The 27,373-nt window shown below is 36.7% G+C and overlaps 1 protein-coding gene across 2 annotated transcripts; it reads left to right on the top strand.

Annotated features, from left to right (window-relative positions):
• The first annotated feature begins 801 nt into the window (after positions 1–801).
• On the top strand, positions 802–27,297 carry vps54 (VPS54 subunit of GARP complex). 2 transcript variants are annotated; one of them, XM_028016889.1, is made up of 24 exons: positions 802–977; positions 5,984–6,158; positions 8,184–8,425; positions 10,254–10,338; positions 12,026–12,060; positions 12,440–12,568; positions 13,638–14,023; positions 14,969–15,095; positions 15,535–15,564; positions 15,915–16,022; positions 16,113–16,168; positions 17,819–17,915; positions 18,011–18,360; positions 20,087–20,216; positions 20,301–20,482; positions 21,636–21,748; positions 21,890–21,953; positions 22,398–22,503; positions 22,736–22,823; positions 22,901–23,022; positions 23,098–23,178; positions 24,600–24,707; positions 24,813–24,907; positions 26,022–27,297. In XM_028016889.1, exons 2-24 carry the CDS (start codon positions 6,014–6,016, stop codon positions 26,125–26,127), a joined length of 2,985 nt encoding a protein of 994 aa, XP_027872690.1. In that variant the 5' UTR covers positions 802–977; positions 5,984–6,013; the 3' UTR covers positions 26,128–27,297. The 2 variants fall into 2 exon arrangements, with proteins under 2 accessions (XP_027872690.1, XP_027872691.1); XM_028016890.1 differs by lacking the exon at positions 15,535–15,564.
• Positions 27,298–27,373: the final 76 nt, after the last annotated feature.

The following is a 27,373-nucleotide window of genomic DNA, read 5'->3' as shown; positions in this document are numbered from 1 at the left end:
AAAACTAACTTACAGGTAATTTTTTGTAAGATATGGAGGCATGTTTAAGTAAATAATTTCTTAATATTGATGAAACGGTACTTGCTCTATTGTCAGATAAATTAACTTATAACATGGGGAAAATGTCTTATAAGTGAAATAATCTTATGGAACAAGTACTTTTTCCACCAATATTAAGTAATTATTTACTTAAAACAAGCCTCTACATTTTGCTGAAAAGTTACCTGTAAGTTAAAGTTGTTTTATTTTAAGTATACAAAGAAATTTGCACTAGAAACTAGCCCAAAAATACTTTGTAAGATTTTGTGTTTTTGTAGTGTTGCTATTTATTTGATTCGGGTATTTTGGAGCAGATATGCCTCTAAAAATTGCATGACGCTAACTCTTAAGGATTGGAGCTGAAGAACCCTGCTGTAAAGTTTGTGCCATTCCCAAACTTGAGCAGGTGATTGGTTATGCATGTCATCTGGCAGTCATTTGTCGGCAGCGTGAAGAGCAGGGTGCTGAGTACACATCCCTGAGGAAGGCCCTTTCCTGTGTTCAGTGTAATAGTTCAGAATGTTTCAGTGGCAGCTTGTTGAGAAAAGGTCCAGCTACCAGTTAGAGATGGAGGTGTTGAAGTTGTTCTGATATAGTTTCTGAATTATTAATAGTATAACAGTTGAATGTACAACATATAATGTACAACATAATATCCGTTTTGGTCCTGCTGATTAATTTAAAGCAATGGAATGGGTTCATAAGAGTAAATCAAGAAATTATGCTGGAAAATGTTTTGGCCAGCAGGTGGCAGCAGCAGCCCTGCAGAGAGAAACTGAAGGAAAACAGCAGTTTTGCTTTGCCTCAGCAGTGCATGATGGTCGTTGTACCGGTGCTAGCTTGTTCTGTGTGAGTGTTTGTCATTTTCCTCGCAGTTCCTCCTGTGTTCCTGTAATGCTGAAGAGGAGAGATACCTGCTACTGCGCTTTACTAGACAGGTACGAACATGGCCGAGCTCCACAGTCACTGAACATTTTGTTTCGTGGTGTCTGTGTGTGTCTGTGTGGTCTGGCTGGTTGCTCTTTTTAAGCCTGTTAGCATTAGCCAGTCTACGTGTAACTACAGCTGATAGCATTAGCATTAGCTAGAGGCACAGGCAACAGATACTCTGCGCCTCTTCACCTTGTGATATCAAAAGTAAAAGTGCTTACGTACGTCGTGTTTTTTGGTATTTTGTTTTAACTTCAGCTCTGGAAATAATAATTTAACAAGCACAGGCGAAGAAGAGAGCTTAGCTAAAGCTAGCTGGCTAGCTCCCGTCACTGTTGCTTTTTCTGAAGGGATCCTCAACCATGATCTGACAGTTCAGCCCAGCAACACAAAATCTCAATAAAAAGTTAATTTTTACCTGGAAACATGTCAGTATTGTCCCCTACCGATCAGCCTCCCTCTGTCTATGCTAGCTGTAGGTCCCAGTATGTTAATGTCCATTTGATTTCTATTGCACTAAGTTACACTTAAGTGCTGCACAGTGAGAACAGCGTATTTGATAGGGCTAAATAAAACACACAGATATGTTTAATGTAATTTAGCGATATTAGGAGCAGCACTTACATGAATTAGTAGATTAATTCAATTCAGTACAAAATACTTTCTTTATCACAAAGGGAAATTTAAATGTTATAACTCGTATTACCCCACATTGTTGAGAGTTGTTGTAGATTCTGATGGCTGTGGGCAGGAAGGATCTCCCATAGAAGTCTGTATTACAGCGGTTCTGAAATAGCCTCTGACTGAAGACACTCTGTTTTTCCTTCACTGTTGCGTCTCCAGCTCAGTCTGTTGTTCAGATGAACACTGAGCCGTTTATTCTCCTAAACCTCCACCATGTTTTCTCCCATGATGAAAATAGTTTGATCTAGTTCTCTTCCTCATTTTGTTGATATTTAAAATAAGATGATTGTTCCCACACCATGACACAAAGGGCTCCATCAGGCCTCTGCACTTCTTCTTCATGTCTGAATCACCCGACGACTGCAGAGGTGTCTCAGTACTTCTGCAGATGACAGGACTCTGACATTAAGTTTTGGTGTTGCAACAGAGAATGGATGTTTCTCTACTACTTTGTTTTTTTATTTATTTTTATTTTTAACATTCCTTATCTTAATATTGTACTTGTTTACAGTCCTAGTATACACATGATAAACCATAATGTCACATCACACTCTGGATTAGACCAGTCCTAGTATTTTGATGTCCATCTGACCCAGAAGACGCAGAGGTGAATATTTTTGTATTTATATTTTTTCCATCTATTTTATTTGACCTCTGAGAATAATTTTGCCAATTTCTCTGGGAACTGAAATGTCAACATTTAAGGGAAAATGAACTTCATTGTAGCAGCAGAATCTCTTCTTTGCCTCCAGAAATTTTTAGATGATTCTTCATGCATCGTGTTCAGACATTTGCCACAGAGTCAGAAAAAGTGTGGACATTCGAGATAGAATATTTAAAAGAACTAGAGCTGCACAAAATAATGACTTGCAATCATTCTTCCAATATCTATGCTATTGCTAAGGACTTCTTGGATGCAGTGTTTAGTGCATTATCTTTGCTCCTTGTATGTATTTTACATGCATCTGCAATCTTCATGACAATAATGCATATTTTTCCAGCTGCTTGGTCCTTCCTAGATGTATAGACTGAATATACGTGGACATGTTTTGTAGAAAATTAAAGAAGCGGTTTGGACCTGAGTTAATTTAAATACCAGAGCCTGTGTGGGCTCAGAAACAACACTTTTTTAAACGGTTCTTTCTCACTATGAGGTGTTTGCTTCCTTTTTCTGCCCATTTGTTTAACTGAAACTAACATTAAAACTCCATCAACTGAGTCCCCTAAAGGTTCATTGATCATCTATTTAAACATTTAGGATATTCAACAATGTTTAAACTAAGATTTTGAACTTTTACAAATGTCAGAACTATATGATCAGACATTAATATTTTTCTTAAATATAATAGTTTATGGTCTAATTATTCTCTCTTGGGGAAAAAAGGCAGGTGGAATCCCTAAGCATAATTTGCATGGATTTGAGAAATAAGAACTATTGGTTTTATTTGAGGTTTTAACTGTCTCCTATCTACTTGTTGCGGTAGATTTACATCAAAACCCCATTTATTACTCACCATAATCTGTCTTTGCAGGACATGTTTTCTGTTTATGGATAGAAAGTAATGGAAGCTCTTGTTTCTGAAGGTTTTAATAAACAGAATTTATAAATATTCTCAATTTCAATCTCTGATTACTGACCAAAATCAATTAAAAATGTATGTCAAACTGTAACCAGTATGGTATTGTAAAGTTCAACACTTTATTTGGTTCCTTAAAGTTTCATAAATCTGTGCCTGTTATGGGACTAGAGCTGCAACTAACGATTATTTTAGTACCTGATTATTTTTTGATCGGATAAAAAAATTCTTCAGATTTTTCTTTTAAACACTTAAGCCTCCTTTTGTAAAATTTTAAATTTAATGTGTGCTTGATCATTTGTAACAAAACAAAAAATCCCTAAAATCACAAAGTGAAAAGCTTGTTTCTTTCTGCTTGTCTTAACATCAGTATGGTGTAGCGCTGATGTTGTTATTGTTTGACAAACTGATAATTGGGTAGCCAAAGGTGCTTAAGAGATTAAAAAATATATATTTTTTACATACTTTAAACCAGATGAAACTAAAACTATGCTACTTGAGGAGTTTTGGATAAAACATATTTACAGACCAACATTTTTTCTTCATGACAATTCGGAAGGATGAAAAATGTATAACTTTTTTTGTACAATTTTGGCTTAGTTTAAAAAAATTTTTTGTTTACTAAATTTCTGCCCAGTGAAGCTAAAATTAGGACTTTTAAGTAGATTGGGGTAAAAATATTTGTTTTGTTTTTTGGGGGGTTTTTTAGATGCAAAATCTATATTGTACATTTTTGGCTTTTTTAAAAAGTTTGTGTGATTTGAAGCTGAAATTAGGTTAATTGAGTAGATCAGGGTAAAAAATTAAGTTTTTCTGGGGTTTTTTAGATGCAACATGTATATATTTTTGTACAGTTTCGGCTTAATTACGGCTATCACTTTGTTCTATGAGCAGATGGCCTTTTCTGGGTCTAAGCTCCAGCTAGCGATTAATCAATTACTCAATTTGTTTTTTAAAAATAATTCAATTTTAAATTTTGTCAGTTATTTCAACTGCCTCGTGTAATTATAACGTGATGAAAACAAGCCAAGCGAGTCTAAAGAATTATACTTTCAGATTGTTCTGACATTTGCATTCTAGTAGCTGTGATGGCAATAATAAGGTTCCATATGTTTCATGTAATCCTTTCATCCTAGTGATGGGATTAGCAGCAGGGGGTCTTACGCCTCATCATCTAGTTAGAACTGTAACCGTCTGAACATCCCACCACTTTCTGTAGAAAATCACACAGGACAAAGAAAACTGCAGTGAGCTAAAGTGGGACCCCACTGGTACAACCGGTCCTGAAATGAGCCCAAACACCAGTAGTTACTATTAAACTACATCAGCTCATATTTCTACTCATAAAAAGCTGCAGGTGTGGAAGAAGCGGCACATGAGGCTTCATGTTGCTTGAATGCTGACTGGTGCAGCAGCGGCTGTGATTTGTGCAAACTGTAGCCTGAAGGCAAACATGAGCAGGTGTCACTTCCTTTTACTAAAATGTTCTGTCAACGTGACAAAAAAACACACAAGTGGAACCAAGTAAAGTGTCGAGTAGAAGTGAAAATGCATTTTTGCTTTGCTGCATTATGTGGTAGAAAAGAATTTGTTATACAGTTTAACATCTTAATGATTGATTACTTCAATAATTGTCAACTAATTTAGCAATCATTAGCTACAGTATACAGACTCGAAAATGCAATTTGATGAAAGAACAACATTCAGAGCAGTAATAAAGCCAAAACTTTACAAAACATTTGTACATTTAGCATTTAAGACAAAAATGAAAAACAAAACATTTATAAATATGTTCTGCCCAAAACTCACCAGGTTCAAATTCTGTGTTTTAAATCTCCTATTAAGCACAGTTTGCTGTCCAGCTGTTATTCAATAAATGAAAAAAAATAATAATAATTTAAAAACCAGTCCTACACAGTTTTGTTGTCAAGCTGAGCATAAAGAACGGAGCTTTTCACATCTTGATGATAAAAGTATTTTTTAAGCTGCAAATGCATCTTTTGTTACAAATGATCACGTTTTGTTTTTTTTATCCCAGTCTACTCAGTTGATTTATTAGTTTCACCAAAAACATTATTCATTTTGCATATAAGATAAAAAACAAACAACTGTTTTGGTCTGTACATACGTTTTATCCAAAGCTCCTCAAGTAGCAAAGATTTTGCTTCATTTGGTTCAAATTCTGTAAAAAAACAAAAAACTCTTAAGCACCTTTTGCTACCCAATTATTAATTTGATTTATCAAAATCAAACTAAATGAATGCTGTTGCTGCAATTTAGGCAATGTTTTTTTATTTAAAATTTTTTTTTAAATGCACCTTTTAATGTGTAAAAATGTATATATGAAAAATACAGAAAAAATCTGCTGGTTTCACCTGGTGCAAATTTACTAATTGTAATTATAATAATTAATACATTATTTAAAAAATGTACTAATTATTAGATTTATATATCATTATATATAACTAAATATAGAATTTAATTATTTTATATACAATTACATAAATAATTAAATCATAACATAATTCAATTATAAAATTATATAATTCAAAAATGATTAATTAATAATTGACTGATTAATTGATTAAAATTAATAGTTGCAGCCCTTCTAAAAATACTACAACAATGCTTAAATGGGTTGAATTTTCCTCGGATTCACACTTTAGTTTCTCCTGTCATCATGAATTTCTTAAAAAATGCTAAATTATTAGAGCCATAAACCTCCAAGTGTTTTTTCTTGTTGGGATTTCCAGCTAGCTTCCTGGGAGGCGAGTGCCAATGCCATGGCCTTCAGTAGCAGCTCCTCCCCAGTGCCTCGCCGCGCCGGTGGGGGCCGAGACGGGGTCCACCTGAAGGAGCGCGGCCTCTCCTCGCCTCGCAGCCGGGGCATCCGCTCCCTGCCCGACGTTTGCCCCAAGGAGCCAACCGGTTAGCCGAAAAAACACAACTCTTCATTGTACTGAACTATTCTTACTACTTTTTTTGCATCTATTTGCACCTGAAGAACTGGGAAAAATTAAAAAGTCTTCATCTGACTTCACTTAAAGTCTGTGACCACTTAAAGTTTTGTTTTATGGCTTAAAATTAGATGATTCTCTATACATTTTTTTCTTGGCAAGTTATTAATATTCTTCTCTAATAAGCTGATGTAATTTCTTTTTTTAATAATTCTTTATGGCCAAATTAGAAAATCGGTGCAGAGTTTCACTTGCTAAAGTCGACCTAGTTACTCTTGTTTTCAGGTGTTTTTCTTTTTTTGAATTTCTGTTCTTTTGTTCTTTTTGAACATGTTTTTCCACTTGTAGACATAAAGTTGAAACCAGAAATTTACATACACAAAATGACCAAACGACTCTTGTTTCAGGTCAGTTAGAATTAAGATTATTTCTATTTGCTAAATGCCACAATAATGAGGATATTTATGTATTGATGTCTAAAGAATCAGAAGGATTACAGTATTTCATGCAATGAGGGAAAGCCCAGATGATGATGATGTCATTGCTTTGGAAACTTCTGGCAGGTTAATTAATGCATTAGTTAATTGGAGGCACACCTGAAACACACCGCTTTCTTTTTTGACACCATGGGAAAGTCGAAACAAATCAGGTGGTACAAAATGTGCAGATTGAGGATCAACAACCTGATTGAGAAGGCTGGTTCTGTTCTGGGAATAAGTGTGGAACCTCTGCAGATGATTTGTCATAAAATCAAGAAAATTATCGACAACCCTCTTCACCTTCTTCATAAGACTGCCTTCAGTCAGACGCTTCTTCAAATTCGCTGTAATACAGACTGCTACAAGAGATCTTTCCTGCCAACAGCATCACTATCTACAATAACGCTTTGAAGAATTTGAATTAATGAGTTACAATGACATTTAATTATTCCTTTGGGATCAGTAAAGACTCGTACCGACATGGACTGAAAGGCCGCTCAGTGAGGAGGAAGCCTTTACACCAAAAGAACCGTGTCAGTGAACACAGAGCTTCATTTTTGGTGTCATGTCCTAAAATGATCTGGTGAACCTAAAGTGGAAATGTTTGGGCATAATCATTACATCTGGGGAAAAACAGGAATGCTTTCACCATCCAAACTGTCAAGTGTGGAGGTGGCAGCATCATGCTGTGGGGCTGTTTTTTCCTGCAGGAGAAACTGGTGCTCTTCATAAACTAGATGTAATCTTAAGGAAAGAATTGAATGTGGATGCCATCTAAAAACGTCAGCCAGGAAATTAAATCTCTGTCCAAATGGACCCAAAGCTTACAGCCAAACGGGCGACCCAGCGGCTTAATAACAATTTTTATTTTATAATTTAAAAAAAAGGTAGATAAAGTGTACAAGGAACTGTACACCATATAAAATAGTAACAGCAGCTGCCAGGGGTTATTACATCAAATACATACATTGAACTTGAATAGTACATGGAGTGTTTTAATTGCCTTACAATTGTTTGAAAGAGTAACTGAAAGTAGCTTAATAGGTCAATTTTAAAAGTCACAAAACAAGAAATTTTTCTATTGAATTTTAATGAATTAAAAAAATAATTTTCTTGAATAATTGTGGAAACCAATATTATCCCAATGTAAAGCAAAATTTTTATATATGTTACTTAAAAACAATAGAGTTGATGTTTTGGCACAGACGTCACAAAGCCCTGACCTGAATACTAAAGAGAACCGGTAGGCTGATCTGAAAAGGCAAGGCGGCCTACAAACCTGACCCAGTTACTCCGGTTCTGTCAGGAGGAACACAGATGTATCTAAACTTCTGGTTTCGACTGCAAATGTGTCAAAAATAAACCTGTCGTTTGTTTTTATATTGATATTTTGCAGTAATCTTTAGTTTTTCTATGGGAAAAAAAAAAGCTCTTTCCATTTATGGTTGTGAGAATCTTTGAGTTTTAATCCAGCATGAAATCCGGGCTGGATTCACTTTTGTGTGTCTGTTCTGCAGGTGAGGGGAGGGGTCTGCACAACGGTCCATCCGTGGTGGCGGAGCATGACCGGTGGACGGTGTACAGTTCAAAGGTCAACCTCCCCGCCGCGCTGAACGACCCGAGGCTGGCGAAACGAGAGTCTGACTTTTTTACCAAAACATGGGGGCTGGACTTCACAGAGATGGAGGTGATGCCGTCTTTCCACCTGCCCAACATCTCCAGGGAACACTTTGGACCGTACTCGCAGGAAATGACTCAGGTAAACACTCAGCTTTGTTCTTCTGAGCTTCATTTTCCTCTGATTGGACACCTGGCTGCCTTTACATCTGATAACAGCAAATACATTTTTATGGCTACTGGTAAATTTAAAGAAATTAAGGCTCTCTCATATTTGTAGTCTGTTGTGGCTACAAGTCAATAACAATGATAATGGTAATAATAAGGAAAATAACAATAATAAAAAAAATAACAAAGCAATAGAAATAATAAAGAAAAATAATAATAATAATGATAATAATAATAATACAGACTCTAAAAAAAGTCTAATTCCTGAAAGAACAACATATTCATAGTAATTCAGTCAAAACTATGCAAAAAATACATTTTGCATTTAAGATAAAAAATAAAAAAAATATTTTCTACCTTTAACTCAAGTGGCATAGTTTTAGCTTTACCTGGTTCAGATTTGGTAAAGAAAATCTCCTATTACACTAATTTTTTTTTGTTAAATTATTAATTGGTCAATCCAAAAAATAATCAACAGATCAGCTCTACACTTAATCAATAAGGCAAGCAAAAAGGCTGAGCTTCTCACATGTTACTAGAAGTATTTATTTTATTTTTTGGTGCAGATGCATTCTTTCCTACAAGCATACACTAATTTCTCGCATATATGTGTCAAACTCAAGGCCCGGGGGCCAAATCTGACCCGCCGTAGCTTTTTATGTGGCCCTCAAGACGCCAAATTACATCAACAAGTCCATCCAGTTTGTTTTTCACAAATTCTCAAAATTCACACAAAATTAACAGATCTCTGCTTTTTTATTTCTAATTTTACTGCAAATTGTTCTCAAAATTGGTGAAAAACATTGAGGTTAAGTGACTGCTGCCTTACTTGATGTCAAGTTAAAGTTCGTGATTGATGAGACAAGTATTAAAAAGTCACAGTTAACATCATACATTAACACAAATATAAAGATTCCTTACAAATATTTTTAAATTAGTATCACAAAATATGTGCTTTTGATTATAAAAAGCCACAAAAACAGTCACAAAATCCTGGAGCTACAGCTATTTACAAATATTTTAACTGTTAAATGGATTTTATCAATATATTCTGGCACAACCGGCCCTTTAAGAACATTCAGATTTTTGATTTGGTATAAAATGAGTTTGACACTCCTGCATTAGAGGATTGCTCTGTTATTGCAGTTTAGGCAATAAAATCTTTTCTTATTTTGAAAAGTAAATATTTTTATTTCTAATATAGTATAATATAAGCTTATGTGGTTAAAGAAGAATCTGCAGAGTGTAATTTTTTTTTCTTTTTAAATCAGGTTAATTTGCAGAACAGTTGCTAAAATAATTGTTTTTGCATTCCTAAATTTAAACAGCGATTTAAAATTAGTAAATTTTACCTTCAGCCTCATTTCTTTAAATTATATAAAAATAATAAACTGCTCTTTACCAATAACACAAACCTTTCAGACATTTTTAGGAGTGAAAGAAATTTGTATTTTTGCTCCTCATGCAAGTGGTTTAATTATTTGCAGTCAGCTTCATGTAGCTGTAAAAGGAAATTATTTTGACCTTTTTTGCTTTTAATAGAAATTCTTTTTTTACTTCAACATTTTCTTTCCATTAGTCATCTAGTTTAGAGGGAATCTTGTGACCAACCACCAGCTTGTTTATTATTTCCCCAATTTGGTTTCAGAATGATAAACTTTACAGCTGCTGACATTTCTGTTTCCTTCCTCCTGCTGCATGAAGTTTTATTACTCTTAATCTGACTGACGGCTTTTGCTCGTTTTTGTTTAGACTGGATCTGAAACGTCTAATCTATTTTCTATGTATGCTGTTATTTTTAGAGAGAACGAATCCATGAACGCTGCAAGACGATCTGTCCCAATAAAGATGATGTGGATGCGGGTTCCAGTATCACCACCAACCACGGTATGAATTATTCACTCGCTGTTGCAGAAACTCTCCCTCCCTTTGCTTCCTCTATAAACCAATCAATGAAAAATTATGCTGCCTTCAACGCAGTGTTGCACAACACAGCGTGAACAATATAGAGACTAAAGACGACAAAATAACTGAGGATATTTTATACAAGCAGAATGTAATGTGAGTTTAAATTAACTGCAGGAAACCGGCCTGCAGTTAATTTAGAAACTTATTCTTCAGGTTTTAGCAAAATCTTGAAGCTAGGTCTGTCACAATAAATCAACTGCTATATAATTTCCATTCTGAGTTTTTTGTTTGTTTTGATTTTTGAAGGACTGCTTTGTCTACAGTACATGTGTCAAACTCAAGCCACAGGGACCAAATCTGGCCCACCGTAGCTTTTTATGAGGCCCTCTAGACTCTAAAGTGACGCATAAATAGAACCGTCAAGATAACGGTGTGCTTAAATATTGTTTTATCAATTAATTTTATTCTTTTACTGCCAAATTGCATCAATTAGTCACTTCAGTTTCTTGTACATAATTGTGTATTTATTCCAGATTTTTTGCAAAAAAAGGTGAAAAACGTTGGATCTAAATGATGGTTTACTCCCACCTGCAGGAGGCAGTGTTTATTACTTCTACTAAACACCTTCCTCAGCCTTACTAGATGTCGAGTTATAATCCATAATTATACATAAAAAGTCTCATTTACGATCATAGAAAAGTGCAAGTATTGCTAAATTACCAGAAACACTTTTTATTGCAAACAAATAACAAAAATAAACGCAAAATCATGAAGGAACTGAAAAGATGTTCAATATCATTTAATTTTAACAATTTATTTATATTTTAACAAGTTTTATCAATACATTCTGGCAGAACTGGCCCTTTAAGAACATTTAGGATTTTGATTTGACCCAAAAGGAAAATGAGTTTGACATCCCTGGTCAACAGAGACGCTGTTGTCCATTTAATGATCTTTGCTTGCTATGATTGATAAGAGGGATTGAGATCACTCTCTGTAATCTGATTTGCTGGAAATGTTATCCTGTTGCAGTTTTTCCCCTTATCTGCCTTCATAAGCATCTTAAGGATGAGTGGTTACAACGATCACTGAGCTTAACAATTTAGTTTTCTTTTTCCAAGTACAAAAAGTGATTTTATTAGTTTGGCACCAACGCACCGACTCTCCCTGCTTCTGTTTAAACACCGTAAATGTTGGAATAAATAAGATTTCTTTTAACTACTTTAGATTAAACTGTTCTTAATAGGAATGTGCAACAGTTTAGTATTTTTGAATCTTTTATTTATTTTTTTTAAAGAAAAGTTAATTAAATTTCTTAATTGAAGGCTCTGCGATGGCTTCATCAAAGGTCCAAACCTAAAACGGGTTGGATGAGGTTTTAAGAAAGGCTTAACAAATATGGTGACAAATTTACAGAAAAAATGTCAGTTTTGTTTTTTCCTTTTAAAATTTATTAGAAGTTCCTTCACTTTGAGTAATCTGTACACTAAGTGAACTGTTTCTACACGTGGTGGAAAAGTAGGAGCCGCTTCAGATTAATGTCGGATGGAATGTTGTTTATTTTAAAAATTGTTTGGACAATAAATCCCTGATTTATTCTTGGTTATTAAATAACTGAATAACAGACTTTTTTCTTGTTTTTTTTTGTTTGTTTGTTTTCCTGCAGACAAATCCAGAGCCGAGCTCGAACAAGTTCCAAAGGTAAAACCTCATCTTTATTTTCTGCTGCTTGCACTTTATGCAAGTTTATGACTGATTATAAAACGTAATGTCTAAAATGTAACATTTAACCAGATGCCATTTAAGGAGTGGCATGGTTTTAGGAGAATTATTTTAAATCTTAAATAAAAAATGTACGGTATATACGTTTTGCTTAGTTGCTGGTCTGAATATGTTTTTTTTAGTTGTTTATATATTATTGATGTTTTGTTGTTGCCTAAAACTGGATATTTTTACCTTCACTGCCTACAGAATTATATTTTGGAAAATGTTATCATATAAATAATGGTTTAATTCAAGTAAATCAGTGGAAAAAGCTGAATACAATAGGCTTTGTGCAATAACCTGACCTGTTTTTCAGATTTTTATGAGGCCAGAGTTTGCTTTGGAGGATCCAGCTACCTTCAACATGGTCCTGCCTTGGTCACACTTCCACAGCGCAGGAGGGAAAAGCAGAGACGTCGCTTCCTCCAAGCTGCTGCAGGAAAAGGTGAAACATGCAGGCCATTCAGAAGACGAAACGCGTTCAACATTTCCTGATGCAGTATGGGGCCAGACTAAGATTTTTTTTTTCTTCTTTTTTAATTCCGAGAATAAAGTCACGATAATCCGACAATGACATCTTATTAGCAGAAAGTTAATATGATGAAGAAAGTTGCATAAACACTAGAAAATAGTTGCATTAATGAGAGAAAATCTTCAATATCAGGATCTGACATGATCAACTCTTCTAGTTTGACTCTTTCTTTGACATAAACCATTGTTTACACAAATTCCTGCTACTGGTTTGATGCTGATGTGTTAAAAGATGGATTATTTTCTTATTTGTAAAACTGATGCCTTAGCATAAGACTCTCAACATCCCTTATTTTAATACTTTTTTTTGTGTGTGTAGAAGTTGCCGTAAAATTACTACTTCATTCTACTATTTTGACTTAATTCAACAATTATTTCAACTTTATAAAAAATTTTTTATCGTACTATGACTATTTTTGTCTGATAATATTGTATTTTTTCTTGTGTCATTATAACTTTACTCAACACATTATGACTTTTTCTCACCACATTCTTGTAGTATTTTGACTTTTTATTCTTGGAATTTTGCCCCGTTTTCTCATTACTACAACTTTATTCTGGTAATATTACAACTTTACTCTGCTAAATTTGTGATTTTAAGAGTTTATTCTTGTATTATTACGACTTTATTCTTGTTGCCCTGTGACTTTATTCTTGTAATTTCTTGTTTTTAGTTTTTTTGTTTTGTTTTCTTTCCTTATCTTGGCCCTATTACTCTATCGTGGATAACAAATATGAATCTTCCTTAACTTTTTATTCTTAGACCTTTACAAAAAGTCTCATTTTATGGCACCACAATGTTCAGCTTAAAGGAAGAGTACACATTTTTATTGTGTTTTTTTCCCTTTCAGGAGAATTAAAACATATTTTCAGTTTGGCAAAATTTCCGTTTGTACCCTTTTTTCTGGAACTAATCAGCAATAGAAATCCCTTTAGGTTGAATTTTCTCCAGTATTGATGTTGATTTAACGTCCTTCCTCCAGCTGAGCCACTACCTGGACATAGTGGAGGTCAGCATCGCTCGGCAGATCTCTCTGCGCTCCGAGGCGTTTTTCCACGCCATGTCCTCTCAGCACGAGCTGCAGGATCGGCTGCAGGAGACGCAGCAGGCGGTGGCCATCCTGCGGGGCCGTACCGACGCCATGGACCGCGTCATGTGCCAGGGGCCACTCCGGGCCCTCCGCATCGCGCTGACTCGCAACAACTGCGTGAAGCTGCACAACAAGCTAAAGCTGATGGCGGCAGTGCATCAGACGCAGCCCACCGTGCAGCTGCTGCTCTCCACCTCAGAGTTTGTTGGAGCGCTGGAGCTGATCGCCACCACCAAGGAGGTGCTGCAGCAGGAGCTGCAGGGAATCCACAGCTTCAGGTAGGAAGGAGCTTCCTGTGTCCTTCATAGTGCAGCAGCTATAAGTGACAGAAGCTTTTTCTTATTCTGGATCAGTGATTGATGGTTAATCTTGTTGATCGACTAACAATGGATAAGCGGCCATTTCCTCAAAATGGCAGCTGAGTTTTCTCTTGTATAAAATGGGCAAAATTTTCATATGCTAAAAAAAGTCATTACATTTTAACACTATTGTATTTTTCTGTATTAAATACTGTCTGACTAAAAGAAAATTATGATTTTCTCACATTAATAAACTTAAGCATTCATAACAGGAACCTCTTAGGTTACTGTATAAAAAAATGAAAAGAATAAAATATATGAAACACTTAATCCCCCATGAACAGAGAGATATTCATACAGACATAGACTGTAGTTGCTCTTGAAAGAAAGTTTAATCTTCGCTCCATATAGTAAGTTAACTCATGGCCGCTTTCAAACTCAACCTTGCGTATTCATTTTCCATCATGTTAAAATTTTTCTGCATTATCCCTTCAGCTTTTCTGACATCCTCACCTTCGCAGCACATCAGTCATTTTTATTTGAGAAGTTGATGTTGCGCCAGCGTGCAGCTCGGCTGAATAAAGCGCTATTATGATGAAACTTAAGGAACTTGTCAAGTGTTTATATTTAAATAAAACCGAATGAAGTGCATTTTTTGTCCCACACCAGACTCTGTTTTTTGCTGTTTTTCTTTTCCTTTCCGGGATATCGCCACCATCTTTTTTTTCTGTATGAACTGGCTCTGCTTAATGATGACCAGCGACATCCTCTGCTGGTTGGCAGCCAAACTACAAAACTAAAAGAAGATCCAAGTGGACATTAGAACTAATTTGTAAATCAATTAATTATTTGCATCTCTAGTGCAAACTGAACCCACTTCCACTTACTCATGTCATGATTTTTCTCTGTGTGTGTGTTCTTCAGACATCTGGGCTCCCAGCTGTGTGAGCTGGAGAAGCTGATCGATAAGATGATGGTGGAGGATTTTAGCATGTACGCCCGCAGCGACCTGAACCGCAACCTAAAGGAGGAAACGCAGGTGTTCGAGAAGGTTTGTTTTAAAAGCCTCTCTTCTTCCTGTTTTTTATTTAAATAAATAAATAAAATTTAAATAAAAAGAAACTTTCAGAGAGTCATAGCAGCTTCTGCATACAAGAACCTTTTGGTTTCCACACGTTTCTGTCTAGACTAGTGCTCGTTTTTTTCTCAAATTTTGTAGCACTTTCTATTTTTATTTTCGTCTGTTTTGCGGCAAAGAGAATAGATTTCAGGTTGATTGAACCGGACTGATTCTTCAGAATCTGCTTTGCAATAAAAAACTAGTTCAGTTTGTTGTTTTGTTTTTGGGGGATTTTTTCCCCCTCTATTCAGTTATTTTAATTTACAAAAGCAAAAATTTATGCTGTAAACTTTTGGATTTTGTTTGAATTGGCCGAATTTTATATTTTTGGAGTTGATTCTGTGTTTAATGGATGCTGTGCTCATCACAGGTCCATAAACCAAATGCTGACTCTCAAAAGGTGGGACACACACTCACACACACACACACACCACTGACAATCCGATTCAGCCAATGCATAAAATCCCATCTACTGCTGAAATCAGGCTCAGATACCAGATTGTGAATCAGGGCTCAAAAATGCATGAAGATAATTTTTTGTTTGCTTTTTAGATGGAGATCTAGATTTCCTGATTGTTGATGTTTAAACGTGTTCAGTCTGTTTGACATGATTGCTTCCTGTGTTAATTACTACTGATCTTTTTCCTTGGCATGTAAAACAAATCTGATGTATAATCAATGTGAAATGGAAATGTTTCTTCAGCTCAGGTTGTGTGGACTCAGCTTCTGCTGCTGCTTCTGTGTTTAAAGGGGCGTCTGGAGTCGCTGGTGTTCGGTCTGCTGCGGCAGAGGAAGCTGGACTTCCTGGATATTTACAGTGACGAGATGATCACAGCTGCCAAGGCCATCGTCTCTCAGGTACAGAGTGTCAGTTTGTTGCAGTCTGTGCATCATAGAGCGACGTGTTGAGATTTCTCTTTTGTTTATTGGATCTGTTTGTTTTTGCAGTGTGTGGCAGAACGTGTTGTTCACATAGAAGAAATCGACACCGAAGTTATCTTTAAGTAAGTTCCCTGATCTATCTGTGAAAACTCGGTTTGTTTAAGGTGTTTAAACACAGATCCATCCTGATCTTGATTATTTTTATTTTTCATTTTCTGTTAAGTCCTTAACTTATCCACCCAAACGAATGCTTTAACTGACTAACAGGAAATAAAGACCACACAACTGGAACCAAAATGTAGTTTTTATACTTACTAATAGAACCAACATTTAGTTTTATCAGAACTAAAACCAGAGAAACCCCTGCTGGTTTATAAATTATGGACTGCTGGGAACCAATATGTGGTTTTATATTTTCACCTTTTTGTCTTTCTTTTGGTTTTGTTGTTTGTATTTCCTTCTAATTTATGCGATCACTCTGAACTGCTTTGTTGCTGAAAATATGCTATACAAATAAAATTACCTTATATGAATTATGTATTAATGACTAAGGTTGCGCGATATTTTGTGCTACTGTCATAACGATAATAAGAACTATTATTTTATAGGTAACTAATGGCTGTGACTGCATGAAAGCAATTATAGCCCCACAAACAAATAATACTCTTGTAAAATATTCCCACTAATAAAGCGTTTTTTTTGTTTGTTTGTTTTTTTTAGACACCAGTCACATAAACATTTGATTTATATCATTAAACTGCACATAGTACCTGTTTTTAGTCAGGTTTTCAAATTTGTAGATGCCTGAAAGAGTGGAGAAAATAGTCAAATTAATCAGTTTTTGGATGTTTTTAAACTTCAATAATTGGAATTTATAACAGTTTTAAATCAAAATTCTTAAGAAATTTATCATGATAAATTACATAAATTCTCACTCCTTAAATGACATTTGAACAATGAAGATTGACTTTTATAGAGCTGCTGTCTAAGCTATTGGTGGATGTTTTTTAAAATAACTACAGCTAGACAGTAACATAATAACCAGTAAAACTCCTAGGTTACAGATTAAAAAAAATAACAACTCTGTCTTTGACCTGCATGCAAAATGCTTTGAGTGGCAGAAAACTGACAATGTATAGCACTTTGGCAGTGAAGCTGGTCAGAATCAAGATTCACAAATTTAAAGTTTACATATCATACTTTTATTTTTATTTTTTTTATTTTTTTTATTTTTTTCTCCGAAGAGTTTTTTGCGGCGCTAGTGGCACGTATTTTTTTTGACAGTAGGCAGACAGGAAGGAGGGTGAGGAGAGGGGGGAAGACATGCGGCAAAGGTCGTCGGGACCGGGAGTCGAACCCGCGACGTTCGCGTCGAGGACTAAGGCCTCCAAACGTGGGGCGTGCTAACCCCCTGCGCCACCACAGCACGCCCCCATATCATACTTTTAAACCCTTTCTTTTCACATTTGGATCCTTCAGTTGTGGTTTTGTAAAGTGGGACTATAACACTTTGTCTGGATTCGTCCTTTTTGTAGCCACAGGCCCCAAAAATAATAGATATCAATGCTGCATCAAGAGAGACTAACTTCAAATTTTCTGCAGTAATAGACTCCAAATGTACAACAAAATGTATTTATCCTTTCCACTTCCAAATTGAGCTACTTTTTGTTTTTCTGTGGCATCAAAAACCAATTGTTTGTGAATTTAATGATGAAATATGAAAAGGATCACATGAATATTGTAAGAATTTCCAAACTTCCTGTTTGTTTAAGGCTAGCTGACCAGATGCGTCTGATGACATTCCCTCAGTGGTTTGAGCTTCTGGAAAACATCTTTGAGACTTTCCTTCTCTTCCTGCAGAGAATCAAGGTGAGGTTTATTACCCGTCTCAGATAATTAACGAGATGTTTGGGTCAATACACTGACATGCAAAGTCTTATTTTCTTCCTCTTTCTCTTTCCTAGGATACCTTAAATGTGATCAGGAATGTAGTTCTTCAGGTTCTGTCTTCAAACCATAAGAATCGACTCCTGGCAGAAACCAGTTCAGCGCCGGCGGGGCAGGATATCTCCCAGGAGAAACTGGCCCCGCAGGGGGAAGCTGAGCTGGCTTATCTCACCCATGAGGGTCTGTTCATCAGTGATGCGTTGAATGAAGCCCAGCAGCAGCGGCAGCAGGAGTCGGGGGCAACGGGTCAGGATCAGCACTCCGCAGCGGGCTCAAGGTTCCAGCAGAACCGGACTGAAACTGCTGCAGAAGGCGACTCTTCCTCTGGGATCTCTGAGATTTCTGCAGGCAGAGAACACAGCTTCATGTAAGTTTCCCAGTGTCCGCATTTTATTTTTTGTAATTAAGTTTCTTATAAAAAGTCTTAACATTTTAAATTCCTAAAAAATTTAAGTTAGCCCTAAATTTAATTACAATTCTCAAATTCTGCTGTGGCAGAACCAGAACTGTTTTTTCTTTCCTTATTTTTTCCCTAATTTTATTTATTTTTTCCCAATATAATGGGGGTGATTTATTATTATTATTATTTGTATTTTTGGACACTTTAAAAAAAATTTTTTTTTACCTCAAATGACTTGGGGCATTATTTTAGGAAGGTGAGCATATTTAGTTTTCAGTCAGTCGTATGCAGACATCTTCACTGCGTTCTGACTCAAGGTGGCTGCGGCTACCGCTAACTAGCTGCTAATTCATCATTGCTAGCTAGCTGGCTTTTTTTGAGTTAGGTAGTTAAGTAGTTGCATTTACTTAAGTAAGTTTGGCAACAAGCACAGGGCACTTACCATTTATTTACTTGAGTAAAACTCCTGCATACTGAGTATCTTCACTGAATAAAGAATACATTTGTTTTAATCAAAAATTCACCAGACACTAACACACACCTGCAGTTTTTGTTAGTTTCATAGATTTTATTTTGAAAAACTGATTGGAAAATGGTTTCTTCCTGAATTGTTTTTCTTTTTATATGAATTTTCATTTTGATCTTTAAATTACCAAAATTTTCACTTGCTTTTATATTTTGGTCCATCATTTGTTTTGATCATTAGTTACTCTGGTATAAGTAGAAATACGTTTTTACTATTGAGTAATTTCTTGGACGGCTACTTTTTGAGTAAAAATATGTTGAAGTTGTTCTACTTACTTGATTATGTTTTTTTTTTTTGCTGCTCTGCCCACCTATGACCACGCAAATTTATTACCAGTTGGCTAGACCAGTGGTTCTCAAACTTTTTTCAGTGATGTACCCTCTTAAAAATATATTTTTAGTCAAGTACCCCCTGACACGGGCAAAACATTTTTGGAATTAAAAAGAGGTACAGTGCTGTAAAATCACTGTCTGATTTATTAAAGCCAAACAACTTATATCAGTGAACCTGACAAATACATCCATATTGCAAACATTGCATGGTTAAACAAAAAAGAAAAACAGAAGACGGTGACCACCAGGAAGGTATAAAACCAGTCAAACCGTTTTATTTTAAAGGATATTGAAACTAAATACTGAATATAAAATTCAGTGCATGAACACACATTTATATTTTTTCGAACTTTTTACAAAATAATTTTTCCCAAGACTTATTATGAGGAGCCTACTGATTTTTAAAAGATATTTTGAAAAGCTTCACGTACCCCCTGCAGTACCTCCACGTACCCCCAGGGGTACACGTACCCCCATTTGAGAACCACTGGGCTAGACAATATTCATTTTTGACACTTTCTCACTTCTGTTGCCAAACTTTATGAAGCTACTTGCATTTTGTTTTAAAAAGAAGAGAAACTTTTAACCTTGGTGCTGCCGGGTTTGAGTGTAGAAAGTCATCATGGAGTGACAGAAGCACAAAGCTACAAACAGACCCCAGAAAATTCACAATATCTGCTGTACTTGATTGTAATACACCAGAATCTCCCAACCGCCCCTTATGGTTGTACGTATTTTCTACGATCTTTAATTGAAATTCGTTATAAGTTCAGATGGAAATGGCCGTATAAGGCTCCTCAGCAAAGCTATAAACTGTGAATCTGCTTGTGTTCAGCTCCGGTGAGAACCCGATGCCCACTGACATGGAGCTGAACCGCGTCATCAACAACTTGCAAGAGCTGCTGTACGTAGCTTCTGACGTTAGCCACGACCGCTGCGTCAAAGTCCTGACGGCCAGAGCCAAGGTAGCGTGAGATCGGTGTTTCCAGAGGAAAAAGATCCGGGTTTTAGGGTTTCTGTTCGGTTTCATGAAACTTTCCTCCCGACAGGACGGGTCCCTGGAGCGGCTGAGCTCGGCGGAGTTCGTGTCGCTGTCTCAGGCGGTGGAGACCTTCGTGAGGGATACGGAGGATCTGTGCGGCAGGCGCAGCGTCTCCCTGAGGGGGGCGCTGCAGAGCCAGGCCAACCGCTTTGTCAACCGATTCCACGAAGAACGGAAGACAAAACTCAGGTAAATCTGCTTTTTCCCCCTTCTGCTTTATTAAATTGATTTTATTATTTTACTGCTGTATCTTTTAATTGATTTTATGCACTTTGTATGGCGTCCTTAAATGTCAAGAAAGGTACCTATAATTACAATATGTGTAATTCTAAAATCAACAAATCCATTACTAAATCGGTGAAAAAATCTGTTTTTACCTTTTTGTTCCCCCTTTCAGCTTCACTTTTTTTTTAATATGGTATTTTTAAGATGTAAAAATTTTCAAGTGAGTTTATCCAAAGGAAATATTTTCTTTGGTTTAACCAGTCTGATCAGTTTGTTTTTATTGACAGCACTGGTTGTTATCTATACTTTGTGCGCTGCATGAATAATAATAAAAACAAATCCAGTTTTTCCTCACTGTTACTGTCCGAAAAACTACTTTCCAAGTTTGGACAAATATGAAAAAAGGGAAAAGTGTGAAAAATATGTGTGTTTCTATTTATTAATTTTCTCATATTTATCTAAAAGTTCAATTCATTTGTCCATTTATCTGCTTTTCCATCCATTTATCCAATATATCCAACCATTTTTAGTTTTATTCTTTCCTTTTTTTTTTTTTTTTTGTTACCCCTCCAGGGGGTCTTTTGTGGGCTCTAGTGTCCCTTATATGACAGTAGACTGACAGGAATGGGGAAGGAGAGAGGGGAAGACATGCGGCAAATGTCGTCGGGTCCGGGATTCGAACCCGCGACGGCCACGTCGAGGACTCAAGGCCTCCAAATACGGGTCGCACTAACCGCTATGCCACCACGGCACGCCCTTCTTTCCTTTTTAATATCGAACAAATTGGAAACACCTGACACATTCATATTAAAGTTCGGCTATTTTAAAAAATTGGCAAAAAAAAGTGTCTTCAGTCAGAGGCTTCTTCAAATTCATTGTATTGCAGACTGCTACAGGAGATCTTTCTTGCTCACAGCCATAACTGTCCACAATACTCTTTAATTAAGCGAGTTACATTTAATTCCCCTTTGTGACCAATAAAATGTTTTGAATTTGAAAAAAGGACTAAGAACTGTATTTTACATGTAACGCTGTTCTTTCACAGTGTTGAATTTGACTGAATGCTTCCAGCACTAGGCAGGTTTTTTGAAGGTTTGTTTTTATTGTTTCTGCGCAGCCTCCTCCTGGATAACGAGCGCTGGAAGCAAGCAGACGTTCCAGTAGAGTTTCAGGATCTGGTCAACTCCATCGCTGACGGCAAAATATCTCTACCGGAGCGCAAAGTGTCAGGTTGGCCCAAACACCAGTTTATTCTTTACCGTCTTGTCACAGTTGTTGCATTCATCAGTCATAATGACATGCTTTCTGTAATATTCCCAGTTCAGTGAGACACTAATAGTATATAAATGTTAAAAACGATTTATCCAACAGGTGCAGAGGACAGAAAACCTGCAGACTTTCTGCTCGTTGACGGCCAGAAATACGCTGTTGTCGGGTAAGGTTCCTCACAATGGAAACCTTTAATGTGGTTTAGCAATGTTGGAGACCAACTTGAACTCAATTCTTGGGTATAAATGAATTTAATCTAGGGCTATTGACGTTAACACACAGTCTAAAAAGTTTAACGCGTTAGTGTTATATAACGAAATTAATCGTTTTATCCGTCCACTGAAGCACAACCAGTTCATAGTTAACATTTCAAAATACGTTGGAAATAAAATTACATCTTTTAATGAAAATGAAAACCTAGAAAACTGAAATCTTTGGTTTGAGACATTAAAATATTTTCTTGAATATTTTTGAAGTTTGCTTAATGACGTAGTGGCTATAGTGGGATTAATCCGATTACACTTTTTTATCCATCGACAGCCATAACACATGAACTGAATGCAGCAACCAGAGCAGGTTTGTTTTGAAAATCTCCTTTCTGTTTGTTCAGAACCGTTTTGCTGCTGATCCGGATCTTTCTGGAATACTGTCAGTGTGTGAACGACATCCCATCCATCACCACAGACATGCTGACGCGTCTGTCAGACCTGTTCAAGGTGAGCAGGAACGTCCCAACCCAGTTCATCAGAACAGAGTCGCCATGACGACTGTTCAGTGGGAAGCTAATGGATAATGTCAGAGATGTCTCAAAAGCAAAGAAGTATCAGGACTGTAGATGCAAATGTGTGGAATATGTTTTTTAGCTTCTGTTTTTGTGAAATTGACACTTTGAAAGTCAAGATTAATCAGAAATCTTGAGGTTTACTTCCTGTTTTCTTCCTGTTGCAGCACTTTAACTCCCGCAGCTGCCAGCTGGTTCTAGGAGCAGGAGCGCTGCAGGTTGTTGGCCTCAAGACCATCACTACAAAAAACCTGGGTACGCACCAACACTGAACCCGTCATTTTTACTTGGTTTTGTTTGATTCTGAATGGCATTGCTGTGTGTGTGTGTAGCATTAGCATCCCGCTGCCTGCAGCTGGTGGTTCACTACATTCCCATCATCAGAGCACATTTTGAGACCAAGCTACAGCCCAAACAGTTCAGTGTTCTCAGACACTTTGACCACATCATGAAGGTAACTTAAAAAATAATTTTGAATTTATATCCAGATCTCTGGTGTGATCTCTGGAGGTTGTTTTTTGTTTTGCAGGACTACAACGATCACATTGCAGAAATCTCTGCTAAGCTGGTGGCCATCATGGACAGTCTGTTTGAGAAGTTTTTATCAAAGGTAACATCAGAAACTCTTTTTGTATAACTCTCACATGACCAAATGATTAGCTGGTCATCTCACTCCTTCGCTGTTTCATCCTTTGGCCATCTTGGTTTTTTCTCTGGTTCTGAAAGTGACCGGGCTGCCAGTGGTACTTTTATACTAATCACGTTGGTTTGTACCAGCCTTGGGAACATTTTGTTCCAGTTTTGCTGACTGATAATTTCAAGTTGAGATATATTGGAAAAAATCATTTAGGTTAAATTCACACAGCAGGCAAATGTGACTTTTTCACCGCAGTCTGAACAACCCAATTCTGAACTTTTCACCCCCCAAAAATCTGGTTTTTGCCTCTTCCATATGTAGTACTAAATCAGATACGAATCTGATTGTTTTCAAAGTGTCTGCAGTCTCAGCGATGATTCCAAATGTCATCCAACTTTGACGTCATTGTTGAAAAGTGTGTAAATAATAAATGAAATTTATTAGTCTGAGTCACTGAAGCACATCACAATCACAATCACACCATTGTTAGCTCCAGCTAAACATCCAAACAGACTTCTGTGCTTTATTTTTATTAGCTTCCTTCCTCTTGGTATGATTGTTTGACACTAGTGTCGGTTCCCATTGCTGAATAGACTTTGAATTCGATCCAGAAATGTCTCCGTTCATTATTACTTCTGTAAACAGTCCGCTGTTGTGTGGCGTCAGCATTCCTCGTTTGCACATATGAGTCGCTTTGGAGTTGCAAACCATTTACACAGAAGTCTGATTGCGTCATTCAGTAGTTGGAATGACTGTAGAAAAAGAAAATCCAATTTCTGTAAAAAAAAAAAAGAAAAAAGAATCTGAATTGAGCATCAAGACCTGCTGTGAGCTCTGTCTTGGTGATTCAGACGGCATTATTCTAAAAATCCCATGTTTTCTGCTCAGTAAATGCACCATGCTCAAATGCTGCCATGTCAGAGGGGAGACAACACTCCTCGGTGCTGAACTGAAGCAGACTCTGTGGTGTGTGGGGTAGGAACGTTCTAGAAAGAAAACTTTATTTTTTTACAGAGATGTCAGCTGTTCCTCCAGGCAGCTTAGTGGGGATGCACAGGAAACTGAATGTATTAGTAAAGGTTCTCTGAGTTCCTCTTTTCTTCTGTTGGAAACATTTTGTCCATGAAGTTATGTTGTTTTTTAAATCTGGAAACTGTCAAAATTTCAAAATTAAATGATTATAGGCAGTAGTGTTTTGTTTTTGTTACCTCCTTAGCGACATTTGCACTGCAGCACCTTAAAACAAAATCCCAAGTCAATCAAGAGATCATATGTGGAGTATTTTATCAGATATAGTATGTGGCCTTGTTGCTGGTTCTGCTGGGTGTGAAGTCCAGGTTGATCTGCAGCAGCTGAGTGAGTTACGTGCTCTGATGTGTTTGTTTTTCCCTCAGTATGAAGTGAAAGCCCCGATGCCGTCGGCCTGCTTCAGAAACATCTGTAAACAGATGGCCAAGATGCATGAAGCCATCTTTGATCTGCTGCCTGAAGAACAGACTCAGGTGAGGTTCTGGGTTAAAGGTCACCTTCCAGTAATCTAAAAAGTTTTATTTAAAAAAAAAAAAAAGAAAAGTTGAGCTGGAATGGAAATGTGTTTTTCTGCACAGATGCTGTTTCTAAGGATCAATGCTTGTTTTAAAATGCACCTTAAGAGGCAGTTGGCTCGACTCGGGGTCAGTAATGATGGAGGACCTCAGCATGGGTAACACACACACACCCACACACACACACCCCTGCACACACACGCAAGTCACTTACTACCTCTTACTAATAATAATCTTAGTCTTAGTTGTGATTTTATACATTCTTTTAAACTCAAATTTGAAACATAAGCAGCATTGAATAGTTCGTATAGCTCAACAACGTCGTCTTCAGAGATTTACGTCAATGTTAATAGAATAAAACTTTTTGCAACAAAAACCAGAATCCCAAAGTTGAAAGTACTCTGTTGGGCCAAATTGTTTTTCCAACTTAAAATGCAAAATAATTTTTTGTTTTAATCTGCACAATGATAAATTAAATATAGAATATTTTAATGAAACAAAGAGGCACTTTTTCGTCTTGATAAAAGGCAATTTCTTAACTTTTGCTGTAACTTTTTTTTTTTAGTTTATTTGATTTCGTTCTACAAAATCTTTGAGTTGATTCCCAGCAACAAAAATGAGAGCTTTCTTCAAAAAAACCTTCCATTAACACATTTAATCGAATTAATGTGCTCTAGTTTTCTTGGTTTTTTTTTGGTAAAAAGGCGCCGGATATTTAGAGCCATATTTGCTTTGCCTAACACTGCTGCACCATAAGGACAAAATTACAACATAAAATACTGTTCTGTTATCAGAACTGTTATAAAGTAGTAGTTTCATAAAAATTCCAACTTAAAAAATGGTTGTACTTTGGCTTAAGTTTTACACGTAATACTTAATAGAATACTTAATTTTTAAACACATCAGAATCAAATTATCAGTAGCAGGATTTTCAAATAATTGTGTAAACAACAGAGTCTATTTTGGAGAAGAAACAACAGAAACTGATCTGGTTGCATCAGATCCTGATGACTTTATTGACATTTTTTTTCACATTAAATCAACTTTTTGTCTGTAATTTCAAGATGTTTTTTTCTAGCAGAGCTGCATATTTATTCTGCTTATACCACTTTATTCTCACAATTAAACAAAAATGATGATCTTGTATACGCCATCGTACAAGTCACAGGATAATAAAAGCTACTTTTTGAAAATATTTTCTGTCATTTGTAATTATTAAAATAATGAAACACTTTCCTGATAGGAGTTATTTGGTATAAACTGTGTCTGCAGGCTGGTGGTGGTGGATGTGGCCTTCTACACGGAGAACATCCTGGCTCTGAAGAGCCTGGAGCGACTCGACCTGAACATGGCCGAGATCTGGGAGCAGAAGAGGTGATGGAGTCTGGACGTCCAGATCAGACGATACCCTAACGCCCAGAAACGACGGGTGATCCTGGCCAAAAGTGGCCATCTGAGACGAGGGGTGGAGGAGGCCCCGCAGGGACCAAAAAACACTAATATAGGAGAAGAGGGGCAGCGAGCTGGAACGTTGACTGCTACAGAGACTAAAGAAAACGCACACAGTCTCCTTTAAGCTATCGCCACCTCATCCCACTGTGTGCAATTCAACACAAACGCTAGTAAATTATTGGAGTTGCTTAGTGGGAAGAAGGAAAACAAATGGTGGGGTAATTTATTTTTCTGACTTCTTGCAAACATTCGTAACTGGGACAAACTTTTTTTCCTTCAGCTGGCTGCAATGTTTAAAGGGTTTTTCTTACTTTTATACTATTAACAAAACAGCTTTTTGGGACTTGTTGTGGGGAAATCGTGGTCCTGAAGAATCTAAAGCATCTCCGACTGTGAAGGCATCTCAAACCTCAGCTTCATCCTGTCGTTACCAAAGTCAAATTGTTACTAACGTGGGGATTCTGCTGTTTAACCAATCATGCATCACATCTTCTTTAGCTGGTTGCTACTCAGGCTTTTCTTTTCTTTTTTTACCCACTGTCGATCATCAGAGAATCCCATACACACTCGCTGTTTTGTAATTATCAGAGCACGATGATGATGATGAAGAGGAGAGCAGAGACCAGCTTGTAGCTTTTCACTGGCAGATTATGAAACGGTTGGATTGAGTTAAAATCCCTACAGGTGCGTTTAGTTCTGTTCAGGAGCATTTCCCCACTTCAGCTGCCTCTGTTCAATCATAATTTAGGGGGAAATCGGGGTGCTACGTTCTCCTACGAAGGAAAACGGATAAAATCCTAATTTAACATCAGATGTGAATCAGTGATAGTTTGAAGTCGGTGAACTGGAAACTTCTTGAGCACATCTGTCTCCTGTACGACACTCAAAGCATGAACGCTCATCACTGTTTGCATCAGAAGTGCCTCCTTTTGATCTGCTGTAAGACGACACATCTGAGCTCTTCGATACTGTGTGCCTACCATACCACTGTGTCTGTGCAAAGGAAAGAGAGAGAGAGTCTGGAAGCATGTATGAGAGTCCAAAAGATGTTGATTTCTTCAGTCCTGCTGTGAATAAAATGGGATGGTGGACTGCATTGTGTTCTGTTTTCTGCCGTCAGTCAGATTTCATTTCAAATAGGGAGTTTATTCAACACTTCATTAGCCTGGCCG

This window comes from Xiphophorus couchianus, chromosome 5, assembly GCF_001444195.1.
Source record: "Xiphophorus couchianus chromosome 5, X_couchianus-1.0, whole genome shotgun sequence".
NCBI lineage: Eukaryota > Metazoa > Chordata > Actinopteri > Cyprinodontiformes > Poeciliidae > Xiphophorus > Xiphophorus couchianus.
This window is presented reverse-complemented; position numbering and strand designations above follow the sequence as displayed.